Raw genomic sequence first — 16,038 nt, forward strand, 5'->3', positions numbered from 1 at the left:
CAGCTGTCTCTGCCATCCTGTTATAACCAGAAGTAACTCTTTACTCAAAACACGGAGGCAGGCTGAATCATTGACTTCAATTAGCAGAAGAGTTTGAAAAGCTTATCTCTGCAAAGTTGAAGCAGCCCTTTGACTTATGTAATCTCAGAGTTGCAGGTGACTTACGTGATCTCTGTAAGAAACAGGTGTCAGAGGGCAGAGCATCCTTGTGCTGTGCAGTGTCTGTGCAGCTGAGTGGGGAGCTGCTTCCTGCCCTGCTGTGAGGCCTTCTGAACCACAGTTTTAACAATTAAAATATGATCAAATTAAGTTAGAGCATCGGTCCATGTTGTCCGTTTTCTGTTTCACAGACTGGGTTGGAGGAGCTCAGTGGCTCTCTGTGTAGTGGATCACCAGGAGGGATGAGGGGTGTCAGAGCTGGAGGAAAGTTTGTAAGGAAATCAGCCCTGCCCTCCATTACGGTGCTGGGGAACACATGACAGAGCGTCTCCTCATTTTTACTATGAATCAGGGCCGGTTAATCCCTTGTGGAGTCTCCATAGCACAGGCAGGGTCAGCACCAACACAGAGAGGCCGAGTCAGGTGACTGTTGCTTTTTCATCAGCCATAACTGCATTAGAAGCTGTCTCCTGTAGAATGTATATCTGTTTATTCATTTATTTATATATCTATTTATTGAAACATGGTCTCAAACTCACTTACGTAGCTCAATCACAGTGATTTCAAGTGCTGAGATTTCAGATGTGCTCCACTGTGCCTGGCTCCTGTAGAATCTTAACAGATGACAGCTATGAATTTTAATAGAAAAAACCTGAGATCAACGGCAACATATAATATTGAACATGGCATAGAAGACAAAAAGCTATGGCAAATATTAATTTGCAAACTTTAATCATATGAACTTGACTTGTGGTTATATACCAAAATCTAAAACAAACCAGAAAATTATAGACAGTAAATGTGACCTCACTGTGGTTATTTTACCCTTGGGGGAGAAAAATTTTAAAGGAATTAGGGAGGAGAATTGGAGACATAGAAGAAGGAGAAGGAGGCAAGTGCGAGGTTGTGAGTTCAAGCCCTCGTACTAAAAAATAGGAGGAGAAGGAGGAGAAGGGAAAGGAGAAGGAGAGCTTGGAGGGCAGACTGGAGGACAAAGAAGACGCTGCAAACTGAGAAACTGGTGAAGAGACCGGGAGGGAACAGGGAAGGAAGAAATAAGCACCAAGAGGCTGAGGCAGGAGGATTGCTGACACTCTGAGGCCAGACTGTGCTACACAGTGAGCTCAAGCCTGAGTGGAACTACAGGGTGAGGCCCTGTCTCAAAAAAGAAAAAATAGAAGTAAGAAGTAAAAACAAGAACAGAGCACAACAACACTGACACATCTAGAGAGGATGCTCATACAGCACAACAATAAACTGTTCAAAATGATGCCCAGTGACGAGGTTCACACCTGTACTCTCAGTGCTCAGGAGGCTGGTACAGGAGGATTGCCGGGAGGTGAGAATAGCCTGGGTTCAATGCCCTTCTCCTGGGGAACGTCTGACCCTGAATAACTCTGCAGCCACTGCAGGGTCCTGCACCCACCGCTCTGATGCACTGTGCATTTCCTGTGGAGCCCTCTGGGGTCAGCAGTGGTCTCCAGGGGTCTGCAGCTTTGAGCCGCCCCTCCCAGGACTGAGTCAGGGCTCAGGGAGGAAGCGCCCTCTGCCACCTCTTCTTCTTCACTGGGGTCTCCCTCTTCGCTCTCCCTGTGAACCTCAGTTCTCCCTGCAGAGCCTTGCTGAGTCCTGGTGGCCCATGTCCCTGCTTCTTCTCTTGCTCACATTGCAGCTTTGCAGCATCTGACACCGCACCTAGGAGAGGCTCTTTCTCTGCTGCTCACCTCTCTGCCATCTTCCTGCGAGTCTCCTTTAATTATTGAACTCTCCTGGGTTCTGATTCTCCTAGATGACGACATGAAAATATTTTGGGTTGTTCCTTATATTTTTTAATTTTAATTAATTAAGTAATATTTAACACCAAATATATTTATTAGAAGAGAAGAAAGTTATGAAATATCCTCATATCTTTCCTTAAGAAATTAGAAATAAAAGATAATAAAACTGAAAATGAATAGAAGATAATAAAGATAGGAGACACAATCCCTTATCAAAATACCAACATTATTTTTCATAAAAATTAACATTTTGATTGTTACGTTTCTGCAGAAATACAAGACTCAGAATAGCATAAACAACTTTGATAAAGGAACAAAATTAGAGCTCCAAGTCTCTCCACTCCCATGACTTATCACAAAGTTACACCAATCATGACACAATGGCACTGATCACAATATAGAAAGCCACCAGAGTACCAATATAAAGTCCCAAATAGAGACCCACACAACAGACAGTTGATTCTGGCAAAGATGCAAAAGCAATTAAGTGGAGAAAGGGTTCTACCTTCAATAAATACACTGGAACAGCTGGATATCCACACAAGATACCCAAACCTTATGGCACATCAAAAATCTCTTAAAACATCAAAAGGCAACTCCAGATGGCTCACAGTGGGTTAAAGTGAAGGCAGGTGTGCCCGAGTCGTTGCTTTGGCTGAGGTCATTCTCTCTGGGACAAAAAGGCTGCGACAAAGTATAAAAGGAAAGGCAGAACCTACAGAGGTGTTCAGTGAAGGGAGGCACTGAGCTGGCTTCTGAACAGGCTGTGTGGACGACAAAGGAGGCCATTATGCTTCTTTTTTAAGCTATCTTAACCATCTTTTATATACATATACATACCCATATACATGTTTTTCTTTCATCTTGTCACACTAATGAAACAATACGATGTTTATACATGAATGTCGCATTTATATCACTAGGAAGTATGTTCTTAAGGTACATCCATTTACCTATAAAAGTCTCCAGTTTATCATTCTTTACAGCTGAGTAGTACTCCATTGCATAGTAATATCACATCTTTTTTACCCATTCCTCAGTTGATGGGCATTTAGGTTGTTTCCAAGATCTGGCTATTACAAACTGTGCTGCTATAAACATGGGTGCACAGATATCACTGTGCTATAATTCTTTTGGGAAGATACCCAGAAGGTGCATAGCTGGGTCAAATGGGACCTCCAATCCTAGATTTTTGAGGAATCTCCACACTGATTTCCACGTTGGTTGCACCAGTCTGTATCCCCACCAACAGTGGAGAAGAGTTCCTTTTCTCCACAGCCCTTCCAGCATTTGTTATTGGTTGATTTCTTGATAGCAGCCATTCTTTCTGGGGTGAGGTGGAATCTCAGTGTTGTTTTAATTTGCATCTCTTGAATGATCAGTGCTGTTGAACAATTTTTTTCATGTATTTATCTGCTGTTTGATTTCTTCATCTGAGAAGTGTGTGTACATCTCAGATGCCCATTTTTGGATTGGGCTTTTCAAGCTCGGAGGACTGACTTCTTTTTTGAATCCTTTATATGTTCTCAGTAGTAATCCTTTGTCTGAGGAACAGCTGGCAAACATTTTCTCTCACACTGTGGGTCGTCTCTTCACTCTTGCTGTGCACAGAATCTCAGTGGGGTCAGATCCCAGTTGTTGATTCTTTGCGACAGTTCCTGTGCAATCGGGGTTTTGTTCATAAAGGCTTTGCCTACACCAGTGTCTTCAAGAGTTTTACCTACTCTATATTCCAGCAGATTTCATGTTTCTGTTTTAATATTAAGATATTTAATCCATTCTGAGCTTATCTTACTACATGGTGAAAGACATGGATCCAGTTTTAATCTTCGGCATATGCAGAGCCAGTTTTTCCAGAACCATCTATTAAAGAGGTTATCTTTTGTCCAGTAAGTGTGTTTGGCACTTTTGCCAAAGAAAAGGGTGCTGAGTGCGTCTAGAGTTGTTTCTGCATCTTCTGATCTGTTCCACTGATCTTTAGGTCTGGTTTTTTGGCCAGTACCACACTGTTTTTATCCCAGTAGTTTTATAGTATAATTCCAACTCAGGGATTGTGATGCCCCCTGTCTTGTCTTTGTTGCCCAGGATTACCTTTGCTATTTTAGGTCTATTCTGATTCCAGGTGAATTTTAGGATTGTTTTCTCTAATTCTGAAAGATATGCTATTGGAATTGTTATTGGGATTGCATTGACGCTGTATAACAGTTTTGGAAGTGTGGCCCTTTTCACTATATTGATTCTTCCCAAGAGCATGAGCTATGGTCTATTTTCTAATCTTCTTCAATCTCCTTTTTCAGAGTACAATAGTTTTCAATGTAGAGGTCTTTTATATCCTTTGCTATTTATTTATTTTTCATGAGGCAGGATCTTGCTATGTGGTTCAGCCAAGCTTTGAACTCACTGTTGAGGTCAGCATTCAACTCATGACAATTCTCCTGTGTCAACTTCTTGAGTGCTGGGAATACCCACATGTGCCAGCACACCCACCTGGGTTGCTGCTTTTAAAAATAGCTTGCCAAATAAACATTATTGGGTTTTGGCTGGCTTGTTTCTCTTTTTGAGGTTAGATTCCTGGTCCCACTTCTTTCTTACTCTTTTAATTTATTTCCCCAGTACTAGAAGTTAAACACAGGGAGTACTGAACTAGGTCCTCAGTCTGTTTAAATTTTATTTTGAAACAGGACCTGACTGAATTTCTCAGGGTTGACTTTAACATGTGTTCGTCCCGCCTCAGCCTCCTGACTAGCTGGGATTACAGGTGTGCACCAGCCCACCCGGCCCCTTCCTCTCTCCCTCTGTGTGCTCTGCCCGTACAATCTTCCCGCTGCACCAGAGAGTCTTGTTTAGGGTGAGAGCTCTCAAATCTTTGCAGCTATGGAAGGTGTTCCACATCAAAGGCTCTGAACAGACACAAGTAGGAGCTTTACTCTTCACTAGCAGCTCAGTCCAAGAATTAGCCTACTCATGGAACAACCCAAAGGAAATTTCTAGAGCTCAGAATAAATTTACACTAAGGACACAAGAGGTGGCCCCAAAGTGGGTGTAGAGGAGGCCTTCATGATTCAATGGCCACTCCCAATGACGTGTAAGAAAGGAAGGCCTGACTGGGCGGGGTTACGTGGTTCCAGACGCAGCCCTGTGATCCCAGCCCTTGGGAGGCTGAGGCAGGAGGACCGTAATGGTCTGAGGTCAGCCTGGGCTGCACACTGAGTTGAAGGACTAGAACACAGCTTGTGTCTCAGGGGCCCCCCAAGCCTCCTGCAGTCACAGGTGGGCTTTTCAGTGATGTCAAGTCTGTGTGAGATCAAGTGTGTGTGAGTAGGAAACCAGTCCACCGATTGGATTGGCATCGTTCTGGGCAGGAGTAAGGGAGCCCCTCCTTAGATATGAGCGGGGTGGGGTAAAATCAAAGAGACAGAGAGAGGCGCCCAGCGCTCAGCGCTTGTTGCTGCTGCGGCTTGTCTCTTGCTGTCCTCCTCCTGGCCGGGACCACTGCCCCTCTGCGATGCCCCTCTGCTCTGCCACCTGCCTTGAGACTTCCGGTTACAGGGAGAAACAGCTCCAAAACGTGAGCTAAAAAACGTTTCTTCCTTTAACTTTGGGTGTTGGTTATTTTGTCTCAGCAAAAAGAAACGTAACTGAGAATGCCAGCTTGAACTGCACAGGGAGACCCAGTGTGAAAACAACAACAAACCCAGACAAACAGAAACACTAAATCAGGAACTCAAAGCAGCCAGGCTGATTGGAGATAGGAGCAAACAGCCCGGAAACAGATGCAGCTCCCCAGATGCAGCTCCCGGTCCCAGGCAGGGGGTGGGGCTAGGGCTCCTAGACTCTGGCTCAGTCTGAGTGCGGATGGAGGCGTGGCCGGGGCGGGTCTGGGGCTGTGGCCCGCGCTGGGCGCTTGGGAGGAGGCAAAGATCAGCAGAAGCAGACAAGTGGCATCGTGCACCCCTGCCCTGCAGGTCCCAGGCTGCAGAGCAGGAGCTGCAATGGAGTCCGAGTGGGACGCGCTGAGCGCGCTGGGGGCCATCACGGCCGCCTGGCTGCTGCTGCGGGGGACCTGGGGAGTGGCCCGCGCTGTGTACGTGTACCTGCTGCCCCAGGTCCGGAGGGGCAATGCTTGGCTCCGGGCACAGGGAGCCTGGGCAGGTAAGGGACCCGGGGTTCTCCTGAGGCGGTGTGGGTGGGGGCTGCGAGGTGGACAGGTCATGGGTGAACGGTGGGAACCCCTGTCCCCAATCAGACAGTGGCCAAGGGCCTCAAAGAAGCAAGAGAGGAAAAGGCTGGTGCTACCACGCAAAGGGAGGGACAAAGTACCAACACGGTGAGGTGAGAGGAGCCAGTGGCAGAGAGGAGCGGGGTGATGGACAGGACAGGGGAGGAGGCCTCTGCTCACCGTGTGCAGCACAGCTTTCATGTGCAGAGCCCGGGATCCAGGCCTGGGGCACAGCAATGATCTCAGCCCTGGGAGCCTGCATTAGGAGCACTGAGGGGAGACTGAGGCCACCCAGGCTGCCTAGAGAGGCCCTGTCTGGAACAATCAAAAGCAGTGGCTGGGGCTGTGTGCAGATTCCAGTGGACAGTGAGGGTAACCAGCCCTAGCAGAGGGGGCTCTGCCTGGAGCAGAGGCAGCCAGTCCAGGAGGGACCTCGGGGGACTGAGGATGGGGCAGGGGATCGCAGTAGGACTCGACGGTAGGGCAAGTTGCCCACCCCCTGCCCCCTCTTCTCTCTCCTAGTGGTGACAGGAGCCACCAGCGGCATTGGCAAGGCCTACGCACACGAGGTGAGTCGGGTGGTGGCTTCCATGCTGATTTCCCTGTCACCAGCCCCCTGGGGAGAGCTAAGTGCCCCTCACCCTCTCATCCCTCTCATTATTGCCCCGATTCATTCCTTCAAATCCTGTTTATTGACCACCTACTCTGTGCCAAGCATCTTCCTGGGCCTGGGGATGCAGCAGTGAGCACAAGAGAGTTTTTGCAAGAGTGCAAGTCCTGCCCTCGTGGAGCTTATCTTCCAGCCAGGGCAGAGGGGCATAAGCAAGGTCCGGCACATGGAGTGAGAGGTGGTGGTCAGGGAGAAGGAGACACTCAGGAAAGAGGACGGATCCCATCATTCTCAGGCTTGTGAAGCAGGCCTGAGTCCTCTTTTGTGAGTGGCGTTAGCTGTGCTGTCCTGGCTGCCTCCGTGTGCTGAAGCAGCTCAGAAGGGTGAGCATTTGGTGATGGTGACTGGGGGGAAGCCAGGAGTTCCACGGTGGCAGATCCAGTGAATGGGGTGGGTGAGGCGGTAGGGCAAGGGCTCCCCGAGTCTGCCTTTCCCCTGGATGGCACCCAGAGGGGCAGACAGTATATTCCTCCTCACACCGTGAAAGATTTGGAAGAGGAGAGTCAGGACAAAGAACCTTTTGCTGGGATGTTGAGTGACAAGAAAGGCACGGTTAGTTGCCTATGCTGATGGGAACAACCTAGACGGCGGGATGTGGTGCACAGGGGGCAAGAGCAAAGCTAGAGAGAGCATTGTCCTGGATCTGGCAAGAATGGAAGGCACTTGAGTGACCAGTGGAAGAGTGACAGCCACACATAGGCAGACTGCACAAGTTGGTTGGTGGCTACAACCACTGTGTGCCATCACTGTTTGGGGACCAGTCTGTCCCACCCACTGCCCTGTGCTATGAGGCCAACAAGGAAAGGCTGGGACCATCCTGCTGGTGCCAGTCACAAAGTGGGTGCTGGGCAAAGTGTTTGATGAGTGAATGAAAGAATGAATGAATGCTCTTGCACCATCAACATCTCAGTACATGGAGCTCTTGAGACCCCGGGGCAGAGCCTCCTTCACAGCCGAGGGACAGTCAGTCCCATCTCACGTCACCCTCACCGTCCAGGCTAAGAGGGACAGTCAGGCACTGAGTGCACACCCATTCCCCAATCACGTGTGTTTTCTAGCTCAGCATCAAGTGGACGGGGCTTCAGGGCAGAAGGACTAGAAGGTGCAAAGGCCCAGGAGCAGAAAAGGCAGGGGCTGCTGGGTGGGACCCCAGGAGTCAGGGCTGTGCCTGGCCTCTCACAGAAGGATGGGACAGGAGGTCCAGCTGAACACAACAGGTTTGTGGGTTTGTGGCAGGGTCCCCGGGGAGCCAGGGCAGGTTCTGAGCTACAGCAGGGCAGAGTTGGGTTTGTGCTTTGCAGAGAGACCTTGCAGTGAAGAGTATGCAGCACGGGCTGAGCCCGGGGTGCCCCAGGCACTATGAGTCCCCAATCCCAAGCAGGTGCTCGCTAGGCACACAGGAGTGAGGGAGAATAAAGACGGGATCAGGCAGCCAAGTGGTGAGAGGCAGAGCCTGCCTGGGACCCTGGGAGTCCTCGAGCTGCTACACAGAGGTCACCTCAGTCTGCCCACTGTGCCCAGAGCTGCTCTCCCTGGGTCTTTGTCCTCCTCCCCATGGTGACCTGGGGCTCTAACACTGAGCGTTAAGGTCAGTACTAAGTTAATCTTTATTGATGGTTGAAGGCCAAAATGTGGAAAGCAGTTTGGAGTAGTTGTGCATACCTGGAATCCCAGCTCTTTTGCATGCTGAGGCAGGAGGATCGCAACTAAAATGAGGCCTGGATGAGTGAGGGGCCTGTGTCTGAAGAATTAAAAAGGCTGACAGTGGAGCTCAGTGAGAAGGCCCTGGGTTCACCCCAGCTCCTGGTGCAGGGCTGGAGGGGTGCAGGGCTGAGTAAGTGACTGAATTTCCGCAGCTGGCCAGGAGGGGGCTGGACATCGTCCTCATCAGTAGAAGCCTCAGCAAGTTGGAGCAAGAGGCCAGGGAGATTGGTGAGCGCCCAGGCTGTGGGGAAGCTCTGGGCTCCCTCAGCTGGGGTCAGGGGCGCCCCTGATGGCCCGAGGCTCCTGCTGTGTGCAGTGGGGCTGAGCAGGGACAGGGGCAGGGCCTGACCCTTCCCGTCCCCCAGAGCGGTTGCACGGCAGGTCCACGCGCATCATCCAGGCGGACTTCACCCGGGGCTTGGAGATCTACGGTGCCATCGAGGCAGGACTGCGGGGCCTGGAGATCGGAGTCCTGGGTGAGTTGCCCGCCAGCCTGCTTCGCTGACCTGGAGGGCGACGGGTCCCCTCCATTGCCCCACTCTGTGTCCCCTGGCCTGTCAGGGACATCGTGTGACCTCTCACGCAGTGAACAATGTTGGCATGGTGTATGGAGGCGGTGGCTCAACCTTTAGGAAGCTGCTGGACCTTGAGGACGTGGGCCAGGTGAGTCCGGGCTGCTGCGGCGCTCTGCTGCCCTCTGCTGGACGCGACGCAGAACACACCGGCGTCCCCAGCGCCATCATTGTCTTTGGCTGGAAAAATGTTTACAACAAACACAGTGTCTGTGCGTGAATGAGGCGTCCTCTTGCAGTGCTCAGCCTGCACAACTGTAGGCGTGAGCCTGGTTCTCACCTTTCATATTCCCGGATGCTGACTTTAAAAAGGTACCACACGGGAGAACCAGAAAGTAGATTCTCTAAATGGAGAGAGAGAGGAAGAAAAGGAGGGAGGGAGGCAGAGAGAGAGAGAGAGAGAGAGAGAGAGAGAGAGGGAGGGAGGGAGGGAGGGAGGGAGGGAGAGAGAGAGAGCATGTCAATGTGTAAGTGGTGCAGGCTGACCTTGAACTTAGGATCTTTCTGCCTCAGTCTCCTGTGCAGCTGGGATTGCAGACCTGCATCACTTGTGCTGTGCTTTATTTTTGGATATTCATTTTGTTTTTGTTTGTTTATTTTGTTATTGAGTCAAGCTAGCCCTGAATTTGTGTGGATCCTCCTGCCCCAGCCTCCCGAGTGCTGGGGTTCCGATGTGGACCTCCGTGCCCAGCCTTGGGTCAGTCCTGCTCAAGGGCACAGGTGCTTTTCTCATGTGAGCGTCCGGCTTCCCTGGCACCACTGGCTGAAATGACTGTCCCGTCCCCACTGGGTGACCCTGGTGCCCTGTCAGCAATAAGGCCCACGTAAGGCCTGGACTCCGTTCTGTCGCACATGTCAGGCTATCTGATTCCTGCTAGCGCCATGCTGTGCTGAGCACTGTGGCCTCCTGATGCTCCTTTCTGACTCTGTCTCTGTCTCTGTCTTTGTCTCTGTCTCTATCTCTGTCTCTCTCTCTCTCTCTCTCTGTCTCTCTCTCGGTTCTCTGAGGCAGACTCTCACTTTGTAGGACAGGCTGGACTCGAACTCATGCGACCCTCCAGCCTTAGTCTCCTGAGAGCTGGGGTGAGAGCCCTGCAGCACCACAGCGGCATCTGTTTATTTTCACAGTGAAGATTAGGTCACTTTGCTGTGTGTGTGCTCCGCTTTTGTTTTTCTGGTACTGCAGACTGAATCCATGGTGCTCTACCACAGAGCTGCATCCCAGGTCCTTTTTATTTGGAGACAAGTCCTCACTAAAACAACTGTGTAGACAGGCTGGCCTTGAGGTTGTGATCCTCGTAGCTGTGCTGCCCGGGCTGCTGGGATTACAGACAGGCAGCACCTTGCGAGCCTGGGGACAAATAGGTGTGAGAGGATCTTAGAAAGCAGCGCAATGCCACGAGAGGAGTTGAGAGGTGGAAGGAGGGGCGTGTTTCATTTTAGTGCGAACTATTTCCTTTACAAGGTGTTCAGAATTTTGAAAATCAGAAAAACGGCCGGGTGTGGTGGCATAGGCAGGTAATCAGAGAACTGTGGAGGCTGAGGCAGGATAATCTTGGCAAGTTGGAAGCCAACTTGGGCTACATAGTGAGTTTGAGGCCAGCCTGAATACATAGCAAGTCCCCGTGTCAAAGAAAGGAAGAAAGAAAGGAAGAAAAAAAAAAAAAGAAAGAAAGAAAGAAAGAAGAGAGGGAAAAAAAAGAAAGATTAAGCTAGGAAGACAGGAAACGTGGGAGGTGTGGGGGCTTGGGAAGCAGGTGGTGACGGGCTCCGTGTTCATCCCCAGAGCATATCAGATATCATCAACTGCAACGCGATGTCGGTGGCACAGGTCAGTGGGGCCGGGAGGGTCCGGTCCAGGGGCAGTGTGGCTGCCACCACCCAGGGGTCTGCATCTGGGGGCGCGGGTGCCTGGGTCAGCCCCTGAGGGGACTGGGACAGCACCTGGATGAGGAGGGCCAGGGAAACACATGTGCCTGGTCTGCCCCACAGATGGTCCGCATTGTCCTGCCCCAGATGGTCAGCAGGTGAGAGCCGCTCGCTGTCCTCACGCTACATTCCCCAACCCCGGCCTCCAGGCTGCCCATTCCCTACCCTCCCCGTTTCCAAGTCATCAGCCCAGGCTGACCTGGAGCTCTTCACCCTCCTGACTCAGCCTCGGGGCTGCAGGGATTATGGGCTTGCAGCACCGTGCCAGGTCCCAGTCTTCGCTCTCAGCCCTTTGAGAATAGGGCTCCTGCCATGGGAGGGACAGTCACCTCGCCCAACACAGTTCCCTCCAACAGGGGCAAAGGTGTCATCATCAACGTGTCTTCCCAGGCCGGCTCTATGAGCTTCCCATTTCATGCCTTATACTCAGCTACTAAGGTACCTGGACACCCAGACTCCGGGCGGGGGCACATCTCACCGCAAGTCCTCCCTGGACCCTGTGTCCTGGTGGGGAGATTGTGGTGGAAAGTGCTGGGTGTGGGTGGGGACGCGGAGTGGGTGCCCTCCCTGGGCCTAGGCTGGGGCTCCTGGGTCCTCTTCTCTTCCCCCTGCAGGCCTTTGTGCGAATCTTCTCAGAGGCGGTGTGTGCAGAGTACTTTCCTCACGGTGTCACCATCCAGGTGCTCACAGGGGGTGGCGGAGGCTCCTATGATGGGGTTGGGGTAGCAGCTGTGGAGGACAGGGCTGAAGAAGCCGGGTCAGAGAGATCTGGGACTCGGGGTTCGGTGGCATAGTGGTATCTGTGGGGTTGTGGTCACTGGGATTGTGGTCTCACCCTTGGTGGGGGCGGTGTTTGAGCTTGGGTTTTAGGATCTCTTTAGATGTCAGAGGGCGGGGTCAAGGCCTCGGGGGCGTGGTCAAGGTATTAGTGGGTGCCAGGGGGTGGAGTCCAGGCCTTAGGGTGGGTCTACATCTAGGCACAGAGTCTAGGCCTAAGGGTGGGCCCTGTGTCCTGGACGCTGGGTGTAGGGTAGGTCCACATCTGGCAGGCAAATATATTTAGGGGCCTTCCAGACCCAGCCAGACAGGGCGGGCAGCTGGGTCTCAGGACACAGGGGCAGCATTGTTTCTTATACCCTGTTCCTCCTGTCCTGCAGACCGTGAGCCCCATGTTTGTCTCCACTAATATGATCGACAATGCACAGACTGGGCTGCTCGTGAAGGACGCTGACGAGTTCGCCCGTGAGGCGCTGGACACGCTGGGCCTCTCCTCCCATGTATCGGGCTGCCTCTGGCACTCGGTGCAGGTGCCTCTCTGGCGGGCACTCCCTGCTCGGGCTGGGTGGGGAGGTGCAGGGGAGCCTGGGCTGACTCTGCCTCTCTCCTGCCCAGAGCTTCCTGCTGCCTTTTGTCCTGCCCCAGTGGTTAAGGCACAGTCGCTGGATGGTCAATCTTCTGTCTGCAGGAAGCAAGTCCAAACTTCTCCCTTTCGTTAAACCTCAAGGGACTTAGTAAAGATGGGTCCCAAAGTCTCCCGGGGGTGTTGTGGAGCAGCAGGCCACTGTGACACCGCACACTGGGTGGGAGGGCGGCCTGGCTCTGTTCTGGCAGAAAGATGCAGTTTTCCATATGAGCTGTGAACCTGGTGACATTTTATAATTAAAACATACTGTAGTGGTCGCACAGCTTAGTGAGTGTACTGAATAAAGTGAATTGCACAGCACACAGCAGGGCTGACGCTTACATGGCTGTCTGTTAAAATAGCTGCAGGATGGAGCCCTCACTCTGTGGAAACACCGCTTTCCTTCCTTCCTTCCTTCCGTCGTGCACAACATAAACTTCAAATGAATCTGCACTCCCCAGCCAAAAGGGACAGGGAATGACTGGAGTCAGGGGCCAGTTCTTTTCCATCTTCTGAGCTTTCGGGTTGGCATTTGTGGTTTCTGAGACAGGGCTGGTTGTGGAGCCCAGGCTGGCCTCCACCTCACGCTGACCCTCCTGCTGAGCCTTCTGAGTGCTGGGATTACAGGTGGGCACCACCATGCCCTGCACACTTTCCATCTTGAGAGTCGGAAAAACCCAAATATTGACGATTTAAAGCAACAACAGAAAGAACCACTAATAAGCCTTCAACAGGGCAGGCTCCAGTTAGCTGGAGAGTGCACTCTCCCTGTGGGGACTTTGACCGTCATGGGAAGGCAGATGGATGAGTGATGGGGAAAGCAGGATGGGCGGTGTTGGTGGTAGAGCCTAGGTGGCCACTGTGTAATTTCTTTGGTTTCTTTGTAGATTTGCAATGTCTCATAATAAAATGCTGGATGAACTGGTCCTGGTGGTACACAGGTGTAATCTTGGCACATGGGAAGACTTAGGCAGAGGAGTGCCAGAAATTTGAGACAAAATTCTGTACATAGTGAGTTCAGTGTCAGTCTGAACTTCATAGCAAGACACTATCTTAAAAAAAAAAAAAAAACCTAAGGGAAACCCAAGAATAGTAAAATAAATTCTATAAGTTTACTGAAACTGCTTTAGAAATTGCTAAGAAACAATGATTCAATCCAGTGTGATGGTGCCTGCCCAGCATTCCAGCACTCTTGAAGACTGGACACCTCAGTGAGTTAGCAAGACCCTGCTGCAAAATCTAAAATAAAATATAAGTTTAAAAGGGCGGATGGGCAGTCAGGGTGGCACCGGACTATCATCCCAGCACTTGGCAGGCTGTAGTGGGAGGATCACTTCGAGTTGGCAGCTAGCAGGGCTCCATAGTGAGTGCAAGGCCATTCTGATCTGCATAGTGAGACCCTACCTCAAAAAGTTAAAAACTAACTTTAAATACACAAAAGGGAGAGACTGCCCCTCAAGCTCAATCTGCTCCCTCTGGTTTCAGTCCCATTACAGATAAGAACCATGCTGTAGCAAAGTAAATGTTGGGAGAATCTCAGAGAAGATGTTTACAATTTGCATCATATTCAAGATGTTTGTCTCCTTAATACTTGAAGGACTTTTTAAATGATAAAGAAAAAGACCAAAGTCCCAATTTGTTTTCAAGACCCAAGAGAGCAGATAGTTTTAGAGAAAATCAGACAGCTACCCCTACCCGTTATGGAAAGCGCTCAGCCTCACTTGTGATGGAAACGTCACCAGGCTGCAGTAGGGGGCACGCGTGGCGTGGCTGAGGGCCTGGACCTGATGCCCAGGACAGGAGAAGGAGAGGAAAAGGAGGAGGGGAGGGGTGAGGACCTGGATAAAGAGTACTCTAAGGTAGCATTGTTCACCCGTGGAATTGGCAGAGACTCCCATGCCTGAGGAGATGCTCCAGTGCACTGCTGGGACCACTGAGGCAGGAGAGTAGGGCAGAGCACACTCCCTGGAAAGTCCTAAGAACCCAGAGGACATGCACAGAACACAGGACCCAGGCCCCGCCCTCTCCTGAGCCCTGAACCTGGAGCCAATCAGAAAGCGGTATTCTCAGTCCTCATTTGCATCCGGCTGGAGCCAGGAGAGGCCTTCCACAGTGTGGTTTCAATGTTGTGGGTGGATGGGCGATATTTTGATGGAACAAGTGTCCGCCCGGGTGTCTTACTTGCATGAGGGAGAAGCTGATCCAGGAACTTCGGACCCCGAAGAGCGATTCAGTTTGGAGCCCGCGCTGGCCGCTGTGCCCCTCTGGCCGCAGCCTCCACGGTGCTGCATTACAGGTGTGTGCCAGCACACCTAGCTTTCCCAGCGGTTCCTTTTCCACCTGCAGTAAATGTGCGTTCTTGCCACCCTTTCGGTGTGTGCTGTGCGATTATTTGTACAGGATGCTGAGATCTGGAAGGAGGAGCACACCTGCCCCAAACACACACCCACTGTCAGGTAACAGTGCACCCTCAGTGGGGAAAAACTGACAGAGATATGTGCTGACTTTTTTGGTTTCGGTATTTTTTCTTTTTTCTTTTTTTGGTACCAGGAAATGAACTCAGGGCCTAGCACTTGCCATGTAGGTACTGTGCCACTGAGCTACTTTCCTGGCCCTGATTCTTTTTTGCTGTCCTAGGGGTTTGAACCTGGAGCCTTATCTATGCTAGGCAGGTGTTTTATCACTGAGTTACATCCCGGGCTTTTTAAATTCTATTTTGAAATACTTACCTCAGTAAGTTGCCTAGTCTGCTTTCAAAGTTGCACTCTTCCTGCCTCAGCCTTCCAAGAAGCTGGACTGACAGGCATGCAGCCCTGAGCTCTGTGCTTTTACTCCTAGCAGTGTGCTTCCGAGGTCATGTCCTGGGCTCCCATCTTACAGAGTCCCTAAGTGTGGGAAGATACTGGGTAGAGCTGGGCTTGGTGGCACATGTGTATAATCCAAGCTCTTGGGAGAATGAGGCAGGAGGATCTCCAGGACTTTGAGGCCAGGTCGAAATACATAGTGAGACCCATCTCGAATGGAAAGTAAGTTCATATCTTTGAGCTCGAATAGGTAAAAGATAGGTTTTGATTTGTAATTTTGTTTTCAGGACAAAGGATGAAATCAAGGGTCTTTGCACTGAGCTACATTTCCTGTCCTGTGTTATTATTATATCAGTATTGATTTTTATATCTCTTCTTGATTTTAAAGCCTCCCCATAGAAACCAACAGTGGAAAGGGACCCTCACTATGGACAAAGGAATCCCACCCTCACCCTGAGCAGGGGCAGGGACTGTGGACCCCAGCAAGTGCACCACACTCCCTGTGGTGTCTTCAGATCCGGCCTGAGAGGAAGGAGCTGAGCGCTTCCATGCCGGCCGCTGCCATCTACTGCAGATCCCCCAGCCAGCGTGTGAGTGCAGCTGCACAGCCCTGAGGACCCCAAGTGGAGCGTGAGCACCACCCTGCCTCAGGGGCCCGCACATGCCTCTGAGCCTGCCTGAGGAGCACAGCATGGAGCCTGCGGAGGGAAGAGATTTCCTAACCCAAGAATCAGGGCAGCACCACACTCAGCCTTGGAGCTGCTGGAAAGAAGTCCTGAGAGGTGGTTGGCTTCAACTTTG

At 51.3% G+C, this 16,038-nt stretch overlaps 1 protein-coding gene across 2 annotated transcripts in view; it reads left to right on the top strand.

Moving 5' to 3' along the window:
• The window catches only part of LOC101787173 (17-beta-hydroxysteroid dehydrogenase type 3-like), a 37,510-nt gene extending 24,756 nt beyond the window's left edge, over nt 1-12,754 (top strand). Inside the window, exons 1-12 of one of the 2 annotated variants that reach the window (XM_063252870.1) lie at nt 5,100-5,207; nt 5,903-6,089; nt 6,679-6,725; nt 8,683-8,758; nt 8,896-9,006; nt 9,117-9,193; nt 9,717-9,822; nt 10,889-10,933; nt 11,095-11,129; nt 11,646-11,711; nt 12,189-12,338; nt 12,424-12,754. In XM_063252870.1, coding sequence (XP_063108940.1) covers nt 5,930-6,089; nt 6,679-6,725; nt 8,683-8,758; nt 8,896-9,006; nt 9,117-9,193; nt 9,717-9,822; nt 10,889-10,933; nt 11,095-11,129; nt 11,646-11,711; nt 12,189-12,338; nt 12,424-12,543 — 993 coding nt within the window. In that variant the 5' untranslated portion in view covers nt 5,100-5,207; nt 5,903-5,929 and the 3' untranslated portion in view covers nt 12,544-12,754. Of the gene's footprint in view, nt 1-5,099; nt 5,208-5,902; nt 6,090-6,678; nt 6,726-8,682; nt 8,759-8,895; nt 9,007-9,116; nt 9,194-9,716; nt 9,823-10,888; nt 10,934-11,094; nt 11,130-11,645; nt 11,712-12,188; nt 12,339-12,423 lie in introns of those variants that run through there. The other variant, XM_063252869.1, reaches the window with a different exon arrangement.
• The last annotated feature ends 3,284 nt before the right edge of the window (nt 12,755-16,038 follow it).

The sequence above is a fragment of the Cavia porcellus genome, unplaced genomic scaffold, assembly GCF_034190915.1.
Source record: "Cavia porcellus strain 051 isolate PalLab524CR breed Dunkin Hartley unplaced genomic scaffold, mCavPor4.1 scaffold_7, whole genome shotgun sequence".
NCBI classification, from domain to species: Eukaryota; Metazoa; Chordata; class Mammalia; order Rodentia; family Caviidae; genus Cavia; species Cavia porcellus.